Source organism: Lathamus discolor, chromosome W (assembly GCF_037157495.1).
Source record: "Lathamus discolor isolate bLatDis1 chromosome W, bLatDis1.hap1, whole genome shotgun sequence".
NCBI classification, from domain to species: domain Eukaryota; kingdom Metazoa; phylum Chordata; class Aves; order Psittaciformes; family Psittacidae; genus Lathamus; species Lathamus discolor.
In genome coordinates this window covers 28,398,181-28,418,669 of record NC_088908.1, presented here as the reverse complement: position 1 = coordinate 28,418,669, position 20,489 = coordinate 28,398,181, and the positions used below count along the sequence as shown (strand labels likewise).

The 20,489-nt window shown below is 43.6% G+C and overlaps 1 protein-coding gene across 9 annotated transcripts in view; it reads right to left on the bottom strand.

Annotated features, from left to right (window-relative positions):
* Positions 1-20,489, bottom strand: part of LOC136004198 (zinc finger protein 423-like) — a 394,537-nt gene that overhangs the window by 324,772 nt on the left and 49,276 nt on the right. For 6 of the 9 annotated variants that reach the window (XR_010608268.1, XM_065660478.1, XM_065660482.1 and 3 more), the window contains one exon: positions 9,846-9,989. The exons of the other annotated variants lie outside the window; for them this stretch is intronic. Coding sequence is in view for 5 of the 6 variants with exons in the window: in XM_065660478.1 (XP_065516550.1) it covers positions 9,846-9,989 (144 nt within the window). In the remaining variant the exon portion in view is untranslated. The remainder of the gene's footprint in view (positions 1-9,845; positions 9,990-20,489) is intronic. 9 annotated transcript variants of the gene reach the window in all.

Below are 20,489 nucleotides of genomic sequence, written 5' to 3'. Positions count from 1 at the left end.
AGTTAATGCATGAAGTGCTGAGGTTAGTAGCTCAAGAGAGGACACCTTCAACACCTGAGCAGGGGGAAGCTCGGAGTCCAGGAGCCTCAGTTCAGAGTGGCAAGAATCACCAAGGGAGCCTCAAGTCCTCGACAGGACTTGCCCAGGAGCCTGCAGCTCAGCTGACGGGAGCAGCTGACTCACCCGCTGGTGCCAGAAGGGAGGGTACCAGCCCTGACTGGGTAAAAACCCACCTCAGGGAGCGGGGCAAACAGGGCGGGTCAAGGCAGTCCACACAGGCATGGGAGTGGGAGGGTGAGCACTCGCCTCAAGACCAGGGACCGGTCTGGGAGCTCTGGTCTGGTTGACCCGGTGGTGGCTAGTGTAGGTACCCAGACAGAGCCAATGAGAGGGGAGGCTGCAGCACAGAGCTCAGAGTGTAGAGAGTACCTCCACTGGTCTCTTGAGGCGATGGTGCACAAAGGACAGGGCTGCACTCGGTGTGCCCTGGTGAAGGTCCTCCTGCAGCAGGTGGCTGAGCTGTGGGATGCTGCCAATAGGCTAAAAGATGTCAGGAAAGCTGAGAGGAATCTGCAATGCTTGCTCCAGGTCCAAACTATGTAGGGGTCTCAAGCATCCATCGTAGCTCATGGAGGAAAGAAGGAGGCCGTTAACCCAGGAAGCTGGGAACTAGTAACAAAAAAACCCAAAAAAACGACAAAAAAAGGAGGAAGGGGACAATTAAAAGCAAGGGGCTTCCTCCTAAATCTAATGTCCCTACCCAGAACTGCTTCGCAGTTCTGCAGGGGCCTAACGAGAAAACACACACCTCGCGACATGAACAACTGGCTGATGCACCAGTAAAGAGGATCACTACTGGTGCTGCCAGGAAAAAGCAGTGGGTCATAGTAGTAGGGGACTCTACTTTGAAAGGCACAGAGGCATGCATCTGTCAGCCTGACTGTCCTGGTTTGAGGGACAGTCTCAAGGGAGGTGTGTTGCCTACCAGGGGCTCGGGTCAGGGATGTTGCAGAGAGACTGCGTGGTCTGGTAAGTCCCACTGACTATTACCCACTTCTAATGGTCCATGTGGGTGCTAGTGATATAGATAGCAGTAGCCCAGAGAACATTAAGAAGGACTACAGAACCCTGGGAGAGGTGGTTAGGGGCTCTGGAGCTCGGATAGCCTTTTCATCAATTCTCCAGGATAAAGGGGAGTACCTTAAAAAGGCTAGGCAGATTTGGTAGGTTAATAAATGGTTAGAAAGGTGGTGCCATAGTCAGGGGTTTGGGCATTTAGAACATGGGAATCAATTTGGGAGGCCAGCAGTGTGTGTTCGCAGCCCAGAAACCAACCGTATAAGGATGCTGGAGAGGGACTCTTCATTAGGGACTGTAGTGATAGGACAAGGTGTAATGGGTTAAAACTTAAACAGGGGAAGTTTAGATTGGATATGAGGAGGAAGTTCTTGACTGTAAGGATGGTGAGGCACTGGAATGGGTTGCCCAGGGAAGTTGTGAATGCTCCATCCCTGGCAGTGTTCAAGGTCATGTTGGACAAAGACTTGGGTGACATGGTTGACTGTGAGGTGTCTCTTGCCCATGGCAGGGGGATTGGAACATGATTATTTTAAGGTCTTATCGAACCGTAACTATTCTATGATTCTATGAATTCATAATTCGTCAAAGTAGGTTTTACAATGTTATACCTAAAACCTTTATCACTGCTGCAGCAAGCTCCAGCAGGATTTACATTCTTTCGATTTGCCTGCCCATCCGGCTGGGAGTCGGGGGAGGGAAGAAGGAGGGGACTGAGCGAGCGAGCGGCTTCATGGTTCTGAGTTACCAGCTAGGCTCAAACCATGATAGTCCTTTGTGGCACCCAAGGTGGGCCACAAAGGGTTGAGATAATTACAGATCTAACCAGAGTGTGTCTAATCATGTTTGTGATAGGCATTCATTGTTTTGGATTAATAGCCGCTTGTCACAAAGTTGATTTATTTGCTCTCAGAGTTGTTGCACTTGGTCTCAGAGTTTCATCATGCCACACCTTACTTACAGCCAATATTTGCTGTTTTAGTGCTTATCAGCTGGGAGGCTTGGGCTAAGGTTCTTGTTTCACTGTACTTTATGGTAATGACTTGCAATACAATAGACTCATTGATCATAGAACTGGTCTGGCTTGCGTTTTCAGCGTGGTCACCACCTTTATACTTTGGGAGGCATATAATGGGAATTTTTCACAATTACACATCTTTTTTTCCTCCTCAGGGGGTCAACCTATGAATGAGACATTCCCTTACACTCTGCGCTCCCCCACCAGGCTATTTACAGTAGCATTTGAGAATTCTAAAGGTTTTTAATATCATTTGGATACCCTTGAAACCTGCCTGCTGCTTTTCCTGGAATCAGCATGGTGCCACAAATACTGCATGTGTTTTACCCACAGCCATACCTCCCTGAGAACACCCTATCTCTTCTGATCTTGGAAGGTAAGCAGGGTCAGGCTTGGATCTTTCCTAAGGTTTAACAATGATCTAAGAGGACCACCAAGAGATTTTCCCCAAGGCTGGACAGTCACAAGCGTCAGGGTGCGTGGCACAGTGGCAAGTATTTAGGCCAGTGGGCCTGTCCAGTGCTTTGGAACTTGACCCCTGAACACATCCAAAATCTGGAAAAACTAGTAAAACACTTAAATGAGGTGTGCTGTCATCCTGGCACTACCAGAGAGGGACAGTTCATGGCAACATGCTGGGGCTTGGTTTACCCTTACAGAGCCCTGCTCTGTAAGGAGCAGGAAAAAGATGTCTCTGGATCTGATGGCAAAGCAACAGACAACGCAACTACTCAAACTCCAAGCACAGCAGCTACACCAACCCCGACAACAGACACTGCGGCCACTCCAACCCCAGTGAAAGACACTGCAGCTACTCCAACTACAGTGATAGACACAGCAGCTAAACCAAAGGACCAATCTGTGCCAAAATTAGTTGCCCCTATAAGCAAGGGAAAAAGTAAACGAGAGCCACAAAGAGCAATTTCTGTAGTGAAGGAAGATGATTACCCAATGCATGTACTAGAGGGGAGGGCATCTGAAGGAGAGGAATTAGTACAGGAATCAGAGGAAGAGGTAACATCTCAATCCCTGACTTTGAGCTGTGGAATATACAAAAAGATGTCAGCTGTTTTCCAGGTGAGCACATCATCACCTGGTTGCTCCAATGCTGGGACAATGGGGCTGACAGTCATGAACTAGAAGGTAGGGAAGACAAGCACTTGCAAGGGAAGGGGGAACTGACAAAGCAATTGCAAAAGATGAGTCCACAGCCTTTGGAAGAAGCTCTTGGCAGCTGTGAAGGAAAGGTTTCCCTAAAAGGACCATGTCATATGTCACCTAGGAAGTGGACCACAATAGACAGAAACTTCCAGAATCAGCCATTCTATTGTAGGACGGATGACGGGAATGCATTTGTAGATCCAGATGAAGTCCAATGTACACGACCCATGTGGCAGAAATTTAGAGTACGCCATCATCATATGCCCACTCATTGGCATCAATGACCTGGAGTGAGGCAGCAACACCAACAGTGGATGAAGCTAGTCGTCAACTCCAAGAGTTCGAAGACAATATCACCCCTTCCATTATTTCAGCTGTGGAAAAACTCCTGACCCAGGAGGTCAAACAGTTGATAGACAATCTACCCAGCTCCCCACATGTGCAAACCCACGTCTCAGCTATTCACAGAAGGCCTCCTATTGCCCAAGAGAGAAGATATAAGAGGTACACACCACAGGGCACCCTATGGTTTTACCTGCAGGATCACGGAGAAGACATGAGAAAGTGGGATGGAAAACCTACCTCAGTTCTAGAGGAACAGGTGTGTGAACTGAAAAGGAAAACAAAGGTCAATGATGATCCTCCCAAGAAAGTTGCTGCTCCAGTCTTCGGTAAGCAGCTTCCCAGATGGAGTGGAAGAGCTGATTTTACTCCAACTTCTATGATAAGGAATTCTAATCCCTTTCTACAAGAAGTAAGTGTATAATCTTATGATCACTATTAGAGGGGCCCTGCCTCCAGCCAGGTGGAGGTGGAGGAGAGGGACAATCGGGTTTACTGGACTGTGTGGATCAGTCCCACAGAAGTATAAGGCTCTAGGAGATACCGGTGCACAGTGTACCCTGATGCCATCAAACTGTCAAGGGGTGGAACCCATCTATATTTCTGGAGTGACAGGACGATCCCAAGAGTTGACTGTACTGGAGGCTGAAATCAGCCTGACTGGGAGGAAGTGGCAAAAGCACCCCATTGTGACTGGCCCAGAGGCTCCATGCATCCTCGGCATAGACTACCTCAGGAGAGGGTACTTCAAAGACCCAAAAGGGTACTGATGGGCTTTTGGTATTGCTGCTTTGAGACTGAGGAAATTGAGCAGCTGTCCACCTTGCCTGGTCTCTCAGAGGATCCTTCTGTTGTGGGGTTGCTGAAGGTCGAAGAACCACAAGTGCCAATCGCGACCACAACAGTGCACCGGCGGCAATATCGCACCAACCGAGACTTCCTGATTCCCATCCATAAGCTGATCCATAGACTGGAGAGCCGAGGAGTGATCAGCAGCACTCATTCACCCTTTAATAGCCCCATATGGCCAGTGCGAAAGTCTAATGGAGAGTGGAGACTAACAGTAGACTATCGTGGCCTGAATGAAGTCACACCGCCATTGAGTGCTGCCGTACCGGACATGCTAGAACTTCAGTATGAACTGGAGTCAAAGGCAGCCAAGTGGTATGCCACAACTGATATTGCCAATGCATTTTTCTCAATTCCTTTGGCAGCAGAGTGCAGGCCACAGTTCGCTTTTACTTGGAGGGGTGTCCAGTTCACTTGGAACCGACTGCCCCAGGGGTGGAAACACAGCCCTACCATTTGCCATGGACTGATCCAGACTGCACTGGAACAGGGGCAAGCTCCAGAACACCTGCAATACATTGATGATATTGTTGTGTGGGGCGATACAGCGGAAGAAGTCTTTGAGAAAGGGAGGAAAATAATCCAAATCCTGCTGAAAGCCTGTTTTGCCATAAAATGGAGTAAAGTCAAAGGACCTGCACAGGAGGTTCAATTTTTGGGAATAAAATGTCAAGATGGAAGTCACCAGATCCCCACGGATGTGATCAACAATGTAACAGCAATGTCTCCACCAACTAATAAGAAAGAAACACAAGATTTCTTGGGTGCTGTGGGGTTCTGGAGAATGCACATCCCAAATTACAGTTTGATTGTAAGCCCTCTCTGTTATGTGACCCAGAAGAAGAATGATTTCAAATGGGGCCCTGAGCAACAACAAGCCTTTTAACAAATTAAATGAGAGATGGTTCATGCAGTAGCCCTTGGACCAGCCCTTGGAGTCCTTGGACTCCTCCCCATTCCTCCAGGAGCAGGGGTCGGGGGGAGGGAATAAGTTGCAGAGTGATCGAGCAGCTGCATGGTTCCAAGTTACCGGCTCAGCTTAAACCATGACCTGGCCTGACCAGCTGTTTTAATTAGAGCTATGAGGGGTTGGAAAAACCCATCTGGTGAGCAGAGTTGCTGGTCCTATTCAGAAAGACTCAGAGTTCCAAAAGCAGAAATATGCTGGGCTGTCAGTGCACCCACTTCGCCACCATCAAGGGGTCACCATTACAGGGGATCAGACCCTCAGTGGCTGAGCAAGGAAGGCTTCAGCTTTCTTGAGCCAGCGCAGGTTTTCGAGGGCCATTTGTAGGAGTTTGCTTCTCGAGCACACAGCTCACTGTGGCTCTTTTGTGCATGCAAGTGTATGCGTGTGTCTGTCTGTCTGTGTGGCAATATTCCCCAGGCTCACTCATTTTAATGCTGCTTTCTCCCCAGATGAAAATATACATATTCCTATTAAGGAAAAAAAAAAGATGTGCAAAGTATAAATTTTCATCTATGATAATTTCTTGTTCATAAATTGTATTTTAATAATAAAACAATATACTCTTCTGTTCTGCCTCTTAAATACTAACAGGAAAGTCTGTCTTATTTGTACACAAGCCTAAATATTTTGATGAAGGAACACACAAGTGGTATAAAATAAATACTGTAAAGTGAAATAGAGATAAAAGGGTAAATAAAAGCAGGCATAAAGTTAATTCATGGAGAATTCAGCACCTCATCCTGCCTCCTTCACCGTAAGAAGAGCTTATTCAGTCACATGGAATGACCCGCATGAGCAGATGTCCCACACTTTACTACTGCTGAATTTTATGGCACAGGTCAAAGGAAATTCTCCCCTCCTACTTAGAGAGACAGGATTTGTTGGCTGCATTAAGGTGAAAGAAATTACAGTGAGGGAGAGAGAGTTACATATATCGCATCTATCCCTTTGTACCATCAAATTTAATTTGCAGAAAAAGCAACTCAGCCATCATAAAGTGTAAACTAATATTTTTTATGACCCCTTAAAAGCCTGTCCTTAGTGCTAACATACCATAAATAAGTTTCAATATCTTGTTATACATGTAGTTTATTTTAAACAAGACTTAAAGGGGAACACATTTCTTATTGAAAATTGGCACACGCACAAAGAAAGGGGGAAAGATGGCTTTTAAAACTTTATCCCAAAACCTTTTTTTTTTTTTTAATTCCTATTAAACTTACAACATTTCCACTGACATGAAACATAGTTTCCAAATATTTTATAATTCTGAATGGATTTCCCTAGTGTAACAGTAATAATATTTTTACAGTTAAAAGATACAATGATTTAATAACTGTGATTTGTGTATTTAGAAAATTCATTAGAGCAGACATTCCCCAACATTTTTTTAGATTTATTTATTTATTTAGCTTAATTTGGGTACACTACTTCAAAAGAATGCTTAGGGCTTCCCAGTTCCTTAGTCACTCACTAATAACATCTAATAATTAATAAAGACATGTAAATTCTTAACTCCCAGAACTATTCCAAACTTACTAGCTGTACACTTCACATCATGTCTCACTTACAGATATCTGCATTGCTTTGTTTCATAAAATGCTGAAGGGACACGTTCTTATCTTGCTCTCTACCAAGACTGAATATTCAGGCATGTTGAAATCAAAGCAAAACTAAACCGGAGCCTGAGAAAGCCCCTCCTCTAGGAGCCTGCAGAGTTTTCCAGATGACCATGGAGGCTCTTGGCTGGCTTTACTGCATGGTCATGTCCCTTCTGCAAACGCCTAGCGCCTGCATGCTTGTATAAATGCACACATGCCTGTGTAAATGCACAGATCATCTGCAGCTATGGGGGACATGCACTTCTTCAGCCGCTGTGCAGAAATGCAGGAGTGGTGTCAGGTGAGTACTTCAGGACAGTCTCATTAAAGCTGATTTTTTACAAGCATTTGGGAACCAGGAGGGAATGAACCAACCAAGTGTGCAGCTGTAAGTAAATGCAATGCTCAAGCCAGCAACTCGGAAAGTATCTGTAGAAACAAAGAGGCACCCCCTCTGTAATGCTTCCAGACCCATCTGTCTCTGCCTCCAGAGCTATTAAAATCCCTATCCTATGGGCAGAAACCATGGGGAATAACCGTAGCTCAAACCATCTTTACTTGGAGACAAATTAAATTGCGTCTGCTCCTCTCTGACAATGATCCTGTCAGGGCTTTGTGTTCTACAACATTTCCTTGTCATATTTTTTTTTTTTTTTGATTTTTGGTCTTCTGTTGGGAGGAAGACTGCCAAAACCATAAGTCCTGTCTCCTACAAGTACCGCTAAACCTGGTAAATGGAGTGTGGGGATTTCCACACATGGCTCAAGTTGGGGCTGTTCAGCCTGGAGAAGAGAAGGCTGCGTGGAGACCTCATAGCAGCCTTCTAGTACCTGAAGGGGGCCTATAGGGATGCTGGGGAGGGACTCTTCATCAGGGACTGTAGTGACAGGACAAGGGGTAATGGGTTAAAACTTAAACAGGGGAAGTTTAGATTGGATATAAGGAGGAAGTTCTTTACTGTAAGGGTGGTGAGGCACTGGAATCGGTTGCCCAGGGAGGTTGTGAGTCCTCCATCCCTGGCAGTGTTCAAGGCCAGGTTTGATGAAGCCTTGGGTGGGATGGTTTAGTGTGAGGTGTCCCTGCCTATGGCAGGGGGGTTGGAACTAGATGCTCTCGAGGTCCTTTCCAACCCTAACTATTCTATGATTCTATGTTTACTTAAAGAAATAGAACTTGAATAATGTTTTGTATTTAAATTTCAGTGTACTAAATGAACAGGACTTGAAAGAAGAATGAAAATAGCCCGACTTTCCTAAATACAAGGTACCATAATAGGAATTATAAAATGACATTCAGAATAAACTTCCCACACCAGAACCATGTGCAAATCATATAATCAACTAGGTTGGAAAATGCCTTCAAATGCAAGGGTATTCATACATGGACAAACTGTAACTGTGCTGGTAGTTTTGCTGTGTGTAAAACAAGTCCCCAGAGTTTGAATAGTTTCTGTTATGACTTCTTATAATCTGCAAATCTCTTCCTCAAAGCCAAACAGGCAGAAAAAATGCACAAAAGTGCCTACCTTTGAAAACAAAGAGCTTCCTTCCAACCTAACCACTATCAAATATGTGCAGATAATTAATTTACATTTGAGGCAAACAGGGTTACTTAGCTGAACTAATGTTTTTTCCCAGGCAAATTTCATCCATAGCCAATGAGTCAGAGAACTGGAGTTCCTCTACATATTTTTATGACATCTGAATGCATTTCCTATCCACACTTGTATTTTTCCCTGTTAATGAGATTTAGCTGTTGTTCTCTTGATTTCCTGATAGAGTTACATAATCATATGGAATTCCTGCAGTAAATAAAAAACTGTGTGTGCCTGGTCCACGTTTACTCATGTTTCATGATGCAGGCATGCTTTGGCCATGCACACATCAGTACAGAAACAATTCTGAGTCACACTGACAAATGAACTGTCTAAACAGCAATATGGTAGAGGGGATCAACTGCCAACTTCCCTTCTGTATGAGTTACAGACACTGCAGTGTTCTGGGAAACCATCAGTTTTTATTAGCACTGACTGGTTTCAAGGATGGGCTGTTAAGGTGAATGTCGGTCAAGTGTACATAAAATTTTCTATTGGTCAGAAAGCCAAGCCTGTGACGGATAAAGGCACAGACATCCTTTCTCCCCATCATGCAATTTGCCTAAAAATGTCAAATAATTCTTTTTTGTTAAGACAATTTTTTGTGATAGTCTCTGTCTCTGAAGCAGCAGACACAAAGTTTCTTCTAAATACATGCAATAATCATCATAATTCTACTACACTTGGGGAGACTTGAACTTGCCCCTGACCTCCCAGCTCTTCCTGTGTCAGCCCTTTGGCATCAGACACCAATGGCCATTCCAGAGGCTTCCTCATTCACTAGTTAGTTAGTACCTTGTGGGTGAGCTCTTTGCCATGGCTTTACTCACTGCACTGGCCCTGGGTGGACAAGCCTGAGCATCCCTCACAGTCTGAGGTTCTCTACCTTGCAGATTACTAAAACATCTCTTTGATTCAAATTCAAGTAAATGAGACACTGTTCTTTCATATCTTTTCAGATAAACTGGGAATATTTTACTTATTATATGAGAGATATTGAACTTACCCACTCCTCGTTTCAACAGACAACCTGACACCAAGGCAGGACATGGCAGACTTTGACTGCTCACACTGATAACACAGCTTCATGTCTGCCTACCAACAGCTCCAATATATGAAAGACTAGAAAGCTTGAGAACTTAAGGTATTTAATATTATACAGCATCTTAAGTCCTACTTAAAAGTCAGGCTTTGTTGGGTTGTTTTTTTTTACAAAGAAAGAGAGTTACTAACCAATTTTCAAACAGAACACATATAAGTGACTCCTGTTGAAGCAGGAACTGCAGCAGATACTGTGCTCAAGCCTGGACATTTCTGTTCCTCTTTCCAAAGTGTAGAACACATGAAAGAGCTGAGGCTTGCTCTGATTCTTTAAACCTTGAGGGAAAAAAAAAATAAATAAATCTCCTGCTCTGCTAAAATAATGATCTACACATATTCATTAAAAAAAAAACAAACCAAAAACAACGTATTTGCATTTTAAATAAGTGAATGCACTGTTGATCTCTCCCCCCCGGCATCTATGCTTATATAATAGATTCTGTTCAAAATCACAAATCGGAATCCTAAAACACCCACTTGGCTGAACCTGGAGATTGCTTTAAAAAGTCTATTTCTGGGCTACTGGACTCAGTGAAATTTGGAGCAAAGCCTTCTCTTCTAACCAGACTCATCACTTATTTATGTGGAAGTAACGAGATGACAGAAGAGGGACCAGGGTAACAATGGACAACCCAAACGTTTGCTGTGTATCCACAGAAACGTAACCTGCAGTCTGAAAAGGACTGAGGGGAAGGAAGAATGTGAAAGCAACTCCAGGGCTGTCAGGAGGTGTCCAACTCCCCCTTTCCAGCTACACCCTTCCGTCCCAAAATCCTGGGTGTCCTGGGTTCAGCGCTAGCAGTCATTTTTCTCCTTCTTAGTAGCTGGTGCAGTGCTGTGGTTTTGACTTTCAGCCAGGGAACAATGCTGATAACACTGATGTTTTTAGTTGCTACTCAGTAATGTTTACTCTGACCAAGGACTTTCTGAGTCTCATGCTCTGCCAGGGAGGGGAAGCTGGGAGGAAGTAGAGACAGGACACCTGACCCAAACTAACCAAAGAGGTATTCCATACCACAGCATGTCATGCCCAGTATATAAACTGGGGCAGTTACCCGGAAGGGTTAAATTGCTGCTCGGGTTGGGGTGGGTATCAATTGGAGGGTGGTGAGCGGTTGCATTCTCTCCCATTGTTATTTCCCTTATCATTATTATTATTGGTGGTAGCGGTAGCAGTTTTGTGTTATACCTTAGTTACTGGACTGTTCTTATCTCAGCCTGTGGGAGTTACACTCTTTTGATTCTCCTCCCTATCCCTCCGGGAGCAGAGGGGGAGGAAGGGGGTGGAGTGAGAGAGCAGTTGCATAGTTCTGAGTTACTGGCTGGGCTTAAACCACAACACCTCCCCACACCTTGGATATCCTACCACAGCCAGCCCTGCTGACAAGTGCAGGAATGAATGCTTGAAGTTGGCTACAGATTATCCATGAAAAACACTTCTGACAAACACTTCGGGGTTTTCCTCTTGAAACAACAGGTACATGTGAAGAAACCAACCTACCATGTTTCCAAATCTACAGCTGACGTGTGAGACAAGGGGGGCACAAAATTACAAAATGGAATATATAAACCCATAGAGTCAGTTTTAAGTAATGTTAAGTTGGATGGCTTTGTAACAGTAGCAATGGAAAATCACTGACGTGCATGATACATAGAAAAAAAAATGTACAGCTAGAGAACATACTGCCATGGTTTAAACTGATCCACACAGCTTGTTAGCCCACTCCGCTCCCTTTTTTTTCTCCCTCTTTCTTTCCTCCCCTTCCCCCCCCCCACCGCCCCTCACAAAGGGAAGGGGAGGAGAATTGAGAGAATATAACTCCCACAGGTTGAGATAAGAACAGCCCAGTAACTAAGGTATAACACAAATCACCACTGCTACCACCAATGATAATAACGATAAGGGAAAATAACAAGAGAAGAGAATACAATACCACCATAGAACGAGTTCGAAGCCCCCCAAAGAGAGCCTGTGCCCTTCCGGGTAACTCCCAGTTACCTCCCTAGGCATGACGTACTGCGGTATGGAATACCTCTTTGGCTAGCTTGGGTCAGGTATCCTGTCTCTGCTTCCTCCCGGCCTCCCCTTGTCTCTGGCAGAGCATGAGACTCACAAAGTCCTTAGCCAGAATAAACATTACTTAGCAACAAATAAACTGGTGTTATCAGCTCTGTTCCCAAGCTGGAAGTCAAAACATAGAACTTACGCCAGCTACTAAGAAGGAGAAACACGGTGTCGTGGTTTAAACCGATCCACACAGCTCGTCCACTCACCACCCCCCCCCCCCGACCCTTCCCGCTCCCGGAGGGATGGGGAGGAGAATCAAGAGAATGTAACTCCCACGGGTTGAGATAAGAACAGCCCAGTAACTAAGGTATAACAAAAATCACTGCTGCTACCACCAATGATAATATTGATAAGAGAAAATAACAAGAGAATACGGTACCACCGCTGAACGAGTTCGACCCCCCCAAAGAGAGAGTGTGCCCTTCCGGGTAACTCCCAGTTACCTCCCTGGGCATGACGTGCTGTGGTATGGAATACCTCTTTGGCTAGCTTGGGTCAGGTGTCCTGTCTCTGCTTCCTCCCGGCCTCCCCTCGTCCGCGGCAGAACATGAGACTCACAAAGTCCTTGGCCAGAATAAACATTACTTAACAACAATTAAAACCAATTGGTGTTATCAACTCTCTGCCCAGGCTGGAAGCCAAAACACAGAGCTTGGACCAGTTACTAAGAAGGAGCAAAACGGCTCCTGGTAAACCCAGGACACACGGCTACAGGTGAATCCAGGCCACATACTGAGAATTCATGTACAAGATATATCATTATAGTTGACATAGTTGTAAGAAAAACAGTCTAGAAGAACAGGATGCAAGGATAAGGAGCATCTGGGAATGGCAGGTGTCCAGGATGGGATACAGTTAAACTAACTGATAAGTAGGAGGACAGGAGGATTATTACGTCTCTGGTGCTAATGAACCAATTAAACTGGTATGAGCATCTACTGCGCGTGCTCCAAAGGCTGCCAGAAGTGATGAAGATTGTTGGAAGAAATAAACAACCCTCAGAGACCACCACCACAATTCTGTACACATGCAAGGAACTTTCTGGAAAATGATGTAATGTATGTATGCCCAGGGACTATATAAGGACATCTTGTGTAGCAATATGGGGACTCACTTTAGGAGGAGATATCCCCTGTGTCTCCCGGTGCCGCAATAAAGAATACCTGCTTGTCAGCTTGAAAACTTTGTTGGCAAGTTTGTTCCTGGAGTTTTCTCCGAATCAATTTGGCGACCCAGATGGGACCCTCTCTGCTTGGCTGCAGGACCCGCTGAAGACAGGGCTCCCTAGGGCCCTCGGGAATTTTTCCCGGAGGGACCCCTCGACTCACTCGGATCGCTGCGGGAGCAGACAAGGACCATCTTCATAAAAGGTATTCTTTTCTTCTGTATCGTCTGTAAGGTGCAGGGGGAATCTTGCTTAAAGACTAAATTGGTAATTGGGTTGGTTTGGGAAGCGTACGCAAGGTTTGGAAGCCTTCCGTAAATCGAGATAGGAAATCTCGTAGGTAAAGGCGTATACCAGGCTGCTAGCGTCTGTTTGGTATACACCCACAAGAAGCAGGGGGCTTCTTGTGGTTTGGGTCCTACAAGATGCAGTGGGCGTCTTGTAGAAAAGTTTTTCTATCTTGTTGGTATTTGATTTATTTTGCGGCTTGTTACATTAAGGATTTTGGTCTGGTGACAGACTGTTATAACTGTGTTATTAACTGTTGTTTGTTTGATACAATTTTAGTCTCTGTCTCAAGTGTTGTAACTGTGTGGAGTGTGTCTGTGGGATCGTGTGTGTGTGTGTGTGAGAGATTGATAATGGAAAATCAGCTGAGTGAGGAGATCTTGAAAAAGAGTCCTTTAGGGTGCATTTTGCACACTGGAAAGAACTTGGAGGGTCTCCTGGGGGCTCGGTAAATAAGAAAACATTGGTAAAATATTGTAACCGATGGTGACCTTTGTATACTTTGGAAGATCAGGAAAAATGGCCTAAAAATGTAACTCTGAACTATAATACATTGTTACAATTAATGTTGTTTTGAGGGGGCAAGGAAAATGGGATGAAGTAATGTATGCAGATATGTTTTTCACTTTAGGAAACCACATGGAGTGACTGAATGCAAAATTAATATAACTCCTCCAGATCCCTTAATTTTGGCTGTGGAAAAGGACAGGGAAAAACTGAAAGTTAAGATGGAGAGATGTTGTTCAGCCTGGGATATTGAGGAAAGATGTTTAAAGTTAAAAAACAGTAATCAGGAAGATAGGTAGGAAAATTATGCATCACAGGTACCTCCGAGAGGAGCACCCTCTGCATCTGTCCTATCTGATGTTGATAAGGAGGAAGAGATTGCTGTCACTGGCAACAAGCAGCACATTCACATTCAGAGTTAAGAAAGGGTTAAACCAGAAGTGCTGCTGCACAGGCAGGCATCTGTAAGCCCTGCAGAGCAGGGTGAGCAGCTGTGAGGAAAAAAAAAGGAAAACCAAGGGGGAAAGGAGGGGAGCTCCTGCAGCTCCTGTGTTTGAGCCTGGGATGGGTGCTGGGGCAGGCAAACAAGTGGGAACAGACTTGTTGACAGACGGGACTGAGGGGTTGTTGGATAAATGGGGATGGGAGTGAAGGAGGAAGCATAGAGAGCGTATAGGAATTGGGAACAGGCAGAAAAGAAAAAGCTGGGTTGTGCTATAGCCACAGCTGCGGTGGTTGCTTTGAAACTGGTCGAGGAGGAATGTTGGGCAGAGGTGGGGGAGTGGGCTCTTCTGTGGAAGCAGATCGGTGTGTGTGCTATGGGGAGTTTGGACGTTGGAAGTGAGACTGCCCTGGGAGGGGAGTGCCATGGGGTGGCTCCAGTGACTGAATTGGAAGGGACCTGGGGAATCTACCCTAGCAGATCCACTGGTTAAATTAAAACTAGGGACTAGAGGAAATAAAGTGGAATTTTAGTGGATACAGGAGCAACTTATTCAGTGTTAAATCAGAGAGAAAAGAATTTGTTACAGATGTGGGAGCTACTGGCCACCAAGAAGAAGAGAGGAAAAAAAATAGGCATTCTTTCTGAAACCTTTAAAGTACAAATTGGGAAAACAAATAGGAATGCATAAATTTTTATGCATGCCAAATTCTCTGAAATCTTTATTAGGGTGAGAAGCAATATTCAAAGAAGGCAAAATGGAATTAAGAGCTAAAAATTATCAATTAATTGCAGTTTTGAGTTTATCTTTAATTCAGCAGAAAAGCAAACAGGAGGACGTCCCTGAAATAGAAGAAATCCTTAATCAGGTATACCTGGGAGTATGGGCATCTGAAGTTCCAGGTAAGGCGAAAAATGCTTTGCCTCTTAAAGTAGAAATAAAAAGGGGGGGCCCTGCCCAATTAGAATGAAACAATATGCCTTAAAATTAGAAGATCAAAGGGAATAAAAAAAAGATCACTGATAAATTTTAAAATATAGATTATTAATTGAATGTGAATTGGAATATAATACTCCTATCTGGACAATAAAGAAATATGATGCGAAAAGTTGCAGATTGGCTCAAGATCTCAGGGCTATCAACAAAATTACAGAGGATATTTGTCCAGTAGTAGCTAATTCGTATGACTTATTGACTAAATTGAATACTAATCAGAAATGGTTTGCCATCCTGGATTTAAAGGATGCTTTCTTTTGCTTACTATTGGCCAAAGAAAGCCAAAATTATTTCCTTTTGAATGGGAAAATCCTGACACAGGAAGGGAATCTCAATTAACTTGGACGGTTTTACCTAAAGGATTTAAAAACAGTCCAGCAATTTTTGGAAATCAGTTAGCACTGGAACTAGAATCATGGAAGCCACCTACTCAGATGGGGACTCTGTTACAATATGTGGATGACTTATTAATTGCTACAGACACAAAGGAAGAATGTGTCCAGTGGATGGTGGAATTATTAAAATTTCTGGGACCGAATGGTTATCAGGTATCCAAACAAAAGGCACAATTAACCCAAACCCGAGTTTCCTACCTAGGATATGAAATAACAGGAGGACAGGGAGAACTTGGAACCACTAGAAAAGAAGCCATTTTTCAGACTCCATGACCATCGACTGTCAAGGAGCTCCAGACATTCCTGGGAATGACTGGATGGTGCAGACTTTGGATCCATGATTATGGTGTTCTGATAAGACCACTATATGAACTGTTGAAAAGAAACCCTCCCTCTTTAGAATGGACTGATACGGCAGAGGGGGCTTTTAGAAATTTTAAAAAAACAGAGCTAATGAGAACTGCAGCTCTGTGACTTCTGGATGTGACTAAATCCTTTTGGCTATATTCCTGTGAAGAACAGGGAATAGCTTTGGGGGTCCTTGCTCAGATTCTAGAACACTACAGAAGGGCAGTGGCATATTTTTCAAAACAGCAGGATGAAGCGAGCAAAGGATGGCCCGGATGACTAAGGGCTGTGGCAGCACTTACGAATATTGAAGAGGCTCGCAAATTCACCTTGGGAAAAAATTACTGTACTAGTGTCCCATGTGGTATCAGCAGTCCTGGAGCAGAAAGGAGCCCACCGGTTATCTCCTTCATGTTTCTTAAAATACCAGGCCACCCTCGTGGAACACAATGATATAGAAACTGTGGTCACTAACGTTGTGAATCCAGCATCCTTTTTGCAGGAATGATTGACAGAACCACTAACGAACAACTGCTTGGCCACTATAGAGACTGCATATACGAGCTGACCAGACTTGAAAGAAAAACCTCTGGAAGATGCTGATTCTTGGTTTACTGATGGTAGTAGCTTCGTGAAAAAAGGTGAACAAAAGGCAGGATATGCCGTTACCACCACTTCACAGGTAATAGAAGCTAAACCTTTACCTGCGAACACCTCTTCCAGAAGGCAGAAATAATAGCATTAACAAGAGCCCTGGAATTATCTAAAGATAAAAGGATAAATATTGGGATGGTGGTGCACATGAACAATTTGCTGGGGAAGACAGTCTGGGTTATTCCTGCTTCAGGTAAATGCAAACCCACTAGTGGGATTGCTTTTGCTCAGGGACCCAGATATACTTGGTGGGTAATTCGGGAAGATGGGGAAGTCCAATGTATACCTCAAGGGGATTTGATTTTAGGGGAAAACAGCCAATGAGCTCAATTGTATGCTGTTGCCTGCTGTGTAATACTTCTATAGCCCATCAAGTAGATGTCTTCAGATCACCAGCGACTAGCCCTGACTTCCCTCCAACTATCATCTCATCAGAGAATGAATTTTGATAGAACCAGACGAATTCTGCAGTGAAGGAATGATCAGCATCAGCAGGCAACGATCCAACACTGCACACAGCCTTTCCTGCCCTGAAAGACTGTTACAAAGGATGGAACCTGACATCATGGACTGAATGGACTCTACAGCATTATAGGGATTGGTCCATGCCCTAAGTAATGATTTCTTTCTCTCTGTCTGTGTGTGTATGTGGATGTATATATATGTAAGAGAGATGGTATATTGAAAATGTGGGATCTGAGCATGACGTGAAGGGTATGGAATAAGGGGTGGATACTGTCCTGGGTTTAGCAGTAACAGTCAGTTTTCTCCTTCTTAGTAGCTGGTGCAGCGCTGTGTTTTGACTTTCAGCATGGGAACAAAGCTGATAACACCCATGGTTTTAGTTGCTGCTAAGTAATGTTTACTCTGACTAAGAATTTTGTGAGTCTCATGCTCTGCCAGGGACGAGGGAAACAGAGGAGGAAACAGAGACAGGACACCTGACTCAAACAAGTCAAAGGGGTATTCCATACCACAGCACATTATGCCCAGGGAGGTAACTGGGAGTTACTGGAAGGGCATGGACTCTCTTCAAGGGGGGGGCCTCAAACTCTTTCAGTGGGTGGTATTGTATTCTCCTCCCCTTATTATTTTCCCTTATCATTATTATCACTGGTGGTAGCAGTAATGATTTGTGTTATACCTTAGTTACTGGGCTGTTCTTATCTCAACCCGTGGGAGTTACATTCTCTCGATTCTCCTCCCCATCACTCCGGGAGTGGGGGGGGGGAGGGGGGGCAGGGGAAGGAAAGAAAGAGGGAGAAAGGAGGGGGGGAGTGAGTGAACCAGCTGTGTGGCTCAGTTTAAACCACGACAGTTCTAAATACGCATTTGGTGTGGTACATGCACATGGTGCTATCTGGAATGAACAAGGACTTTTGAACACACAAGAGAAACAGATTAAACATGCTACAGAAATTCTACAACTACTGGAAGCTGTTCAGCTACCTGAAGAAGTAGCTACTATGTACTGTAGAGAGCATCAGCAAGGTGATTCTGATCAGGAAATTGGAAATAATTTGGCTGATTTTGAAGCCAAAAGAGCAGCTGAACAATCTAAAATCATCTGCTTAATCCCTGATGGCAAACTAACAATTGAGAAATCTAAACCTAGGTATTCAAAAGAGGATAAAAAATTAATTGAAGATCTAAAAGGACAGGAAAATAAAGAGGGTGGGGTTCAGATATGTGATGGGCAAATTGTAATCCCCTATAACCAACTCTGGAAGTTAGTTCAGGAGGAACATAATAAAACTCATTGGGGTAGTAACTCTTTGTATAAATACATAAACAAACAAATTGTAGGAAGAAATCTATATGCTATAGTTCAATTAGTGACAAAGCAATGTCAGCTATGTCTTAAGAATAATCCTAAAACTGAAAATGTAAATCAAATTGGGACAATTGGGAGAGGAAGTTGTCCGGGACAGCAGTGGCAAATAGATTTTTCTGAATTACCAAGGAAAGGGGTTATCGATATTTGTTGGTGTTAACGGATACTTTTTCAGGCTATCCAGAAGCATTCCCTTGTAGGAGAAATAATGAAAGACAAGTGATTAAAACATTATTTAATGAGATAATACCTCGTTTTGGAGTACCAGAGGCAATTTCTTCTGACCGAGGTTCACTCTTTAGTGCAAAATTGTTACAAGAAATTGGCAAAAAATTAGAAATTGATTGGCAACTACATGTTCCCTACAGGACTCAGGCCAGAGGGCAAGTAGAAAAATGAACCATCTAATTAAACAACAGATTAGTAAAATATGTCAGGAAAGAAATTTATAGTGGTACCAAGGTTGACCACTGGCTCTATAAAGAATTTAAACGAAGCCTCGGTTGAAAGGAGAGGTTAGGCCATTTGAACTTTTATATGGAAGACCATATCAGTCCCAGTTTAAAGGAGAAAGTGTTCTGGAAGTGGGGGAAGGCTATCTCTGACAGTTTCTGATCAATCTGGGAAAACAATTGGAGAAGATAAATAAGAGAATAGTAGGGACAAGAGCAAGAGGTTTGGATTATCCGATTCACCCTTTCAGATCTGGAGACTGGGTTTATGTTAAGAATTTTTCAGGAGATCCTCTACTGGAGAAGTGGAGCGGTCCATACCAGATATTACTGACCACCATTACAGCAGCGAAGATAAAGGAACAACCTGCTTGGATATATTATTCAAGAATAAAGCAAGCACCAGAGCCAGAGAAGACATGGCAGATCGAACCTTCAGGACCCTTACATATGAAATTGCCTCAGTCATAATTTGGACTCACATGATAACTGGCACACAAGCTTGGGACCAGGATTTATACCTGAAATTAGTGCAGAATGTTACTAAGGTTTTAATCGTAGTGACTGTTGGCTGTGTGCACAGTTGCCTAAATCAGGAGAAAATCCAGACCTTCCATTAACAGGAGTTCCAATGCCTAACACTATCTCAAGGACAAATTTGTGGGTGAACACTAACAATCTATATCTGAAGGAAAGGTTAAAATTTGGAATAGTTAATCCTAATCCAGGTAATAAATGTTATACCTGTGCACAAAGATGATTTACACCAGGAACCAGAGTATGAGAGTATGTTTGATTAAATGCCATAGGTATAGATCTCTATTCAAATTACAATTACGATGGTATCGTAGTTCAGTGGTGGCCCGTTCCTGAAGGGAAAGGATGGTATCGGTTATGTGGAGAAAATGTTTATAAGACTCCACCCCCCCCAGTTGAAAGGGGGCATGCACCTTAGGTGCTGTGATACCCAATCTTACTATTATTAACAGGTATCCTTCTGGGACCTGAATTAGAAATTTTGCTAAATGGATTAAGGCAATTGTAAATATCACAGCAACCATAGAGGAAATAGAAAGTAAAACCATTGTTATAATCCAGACAAAACAAAAAGAGGTAACTAGCCTATCTAAAGGGGTATTACAAAACCAAATAGCTCTAGACATATTACTGGCATCACAAGGAGGGGGTTGTTCCATAATCAATGAAAGTTGCTGTTCCTATATAGATCAAAGTTGCAGAATTGAAACAGATCAGGAGGAAATTTGTAAACAAACTAAGATATTTCATGAAATGGCCATGGATGACACCTCCTGGGGTTTTGAAGAAATGTGGAAAAAGTTAACTTCATGGTTACCTAATCCCTTCTGGTTGAGGCAACTGGTTGCAGGAATATTGATGTTAATTATTTTAATATCGATTACTTGTGGTATGATACAATGTTCCCTCTGGTGTTGCAAATGGTCTATGATAAATTATGAAGACTGGAAAAGGAATGAAATCAAGCACTAAGTAGAAATGGGAAATTATTTCAAAAAGACTTTAGACAATAATGGTAATATATAAAATGTTGCAAATAATTTGCAAAAGGACAGAAAAAGGGGGGATTTGAGACAAGGGGGGGCACAA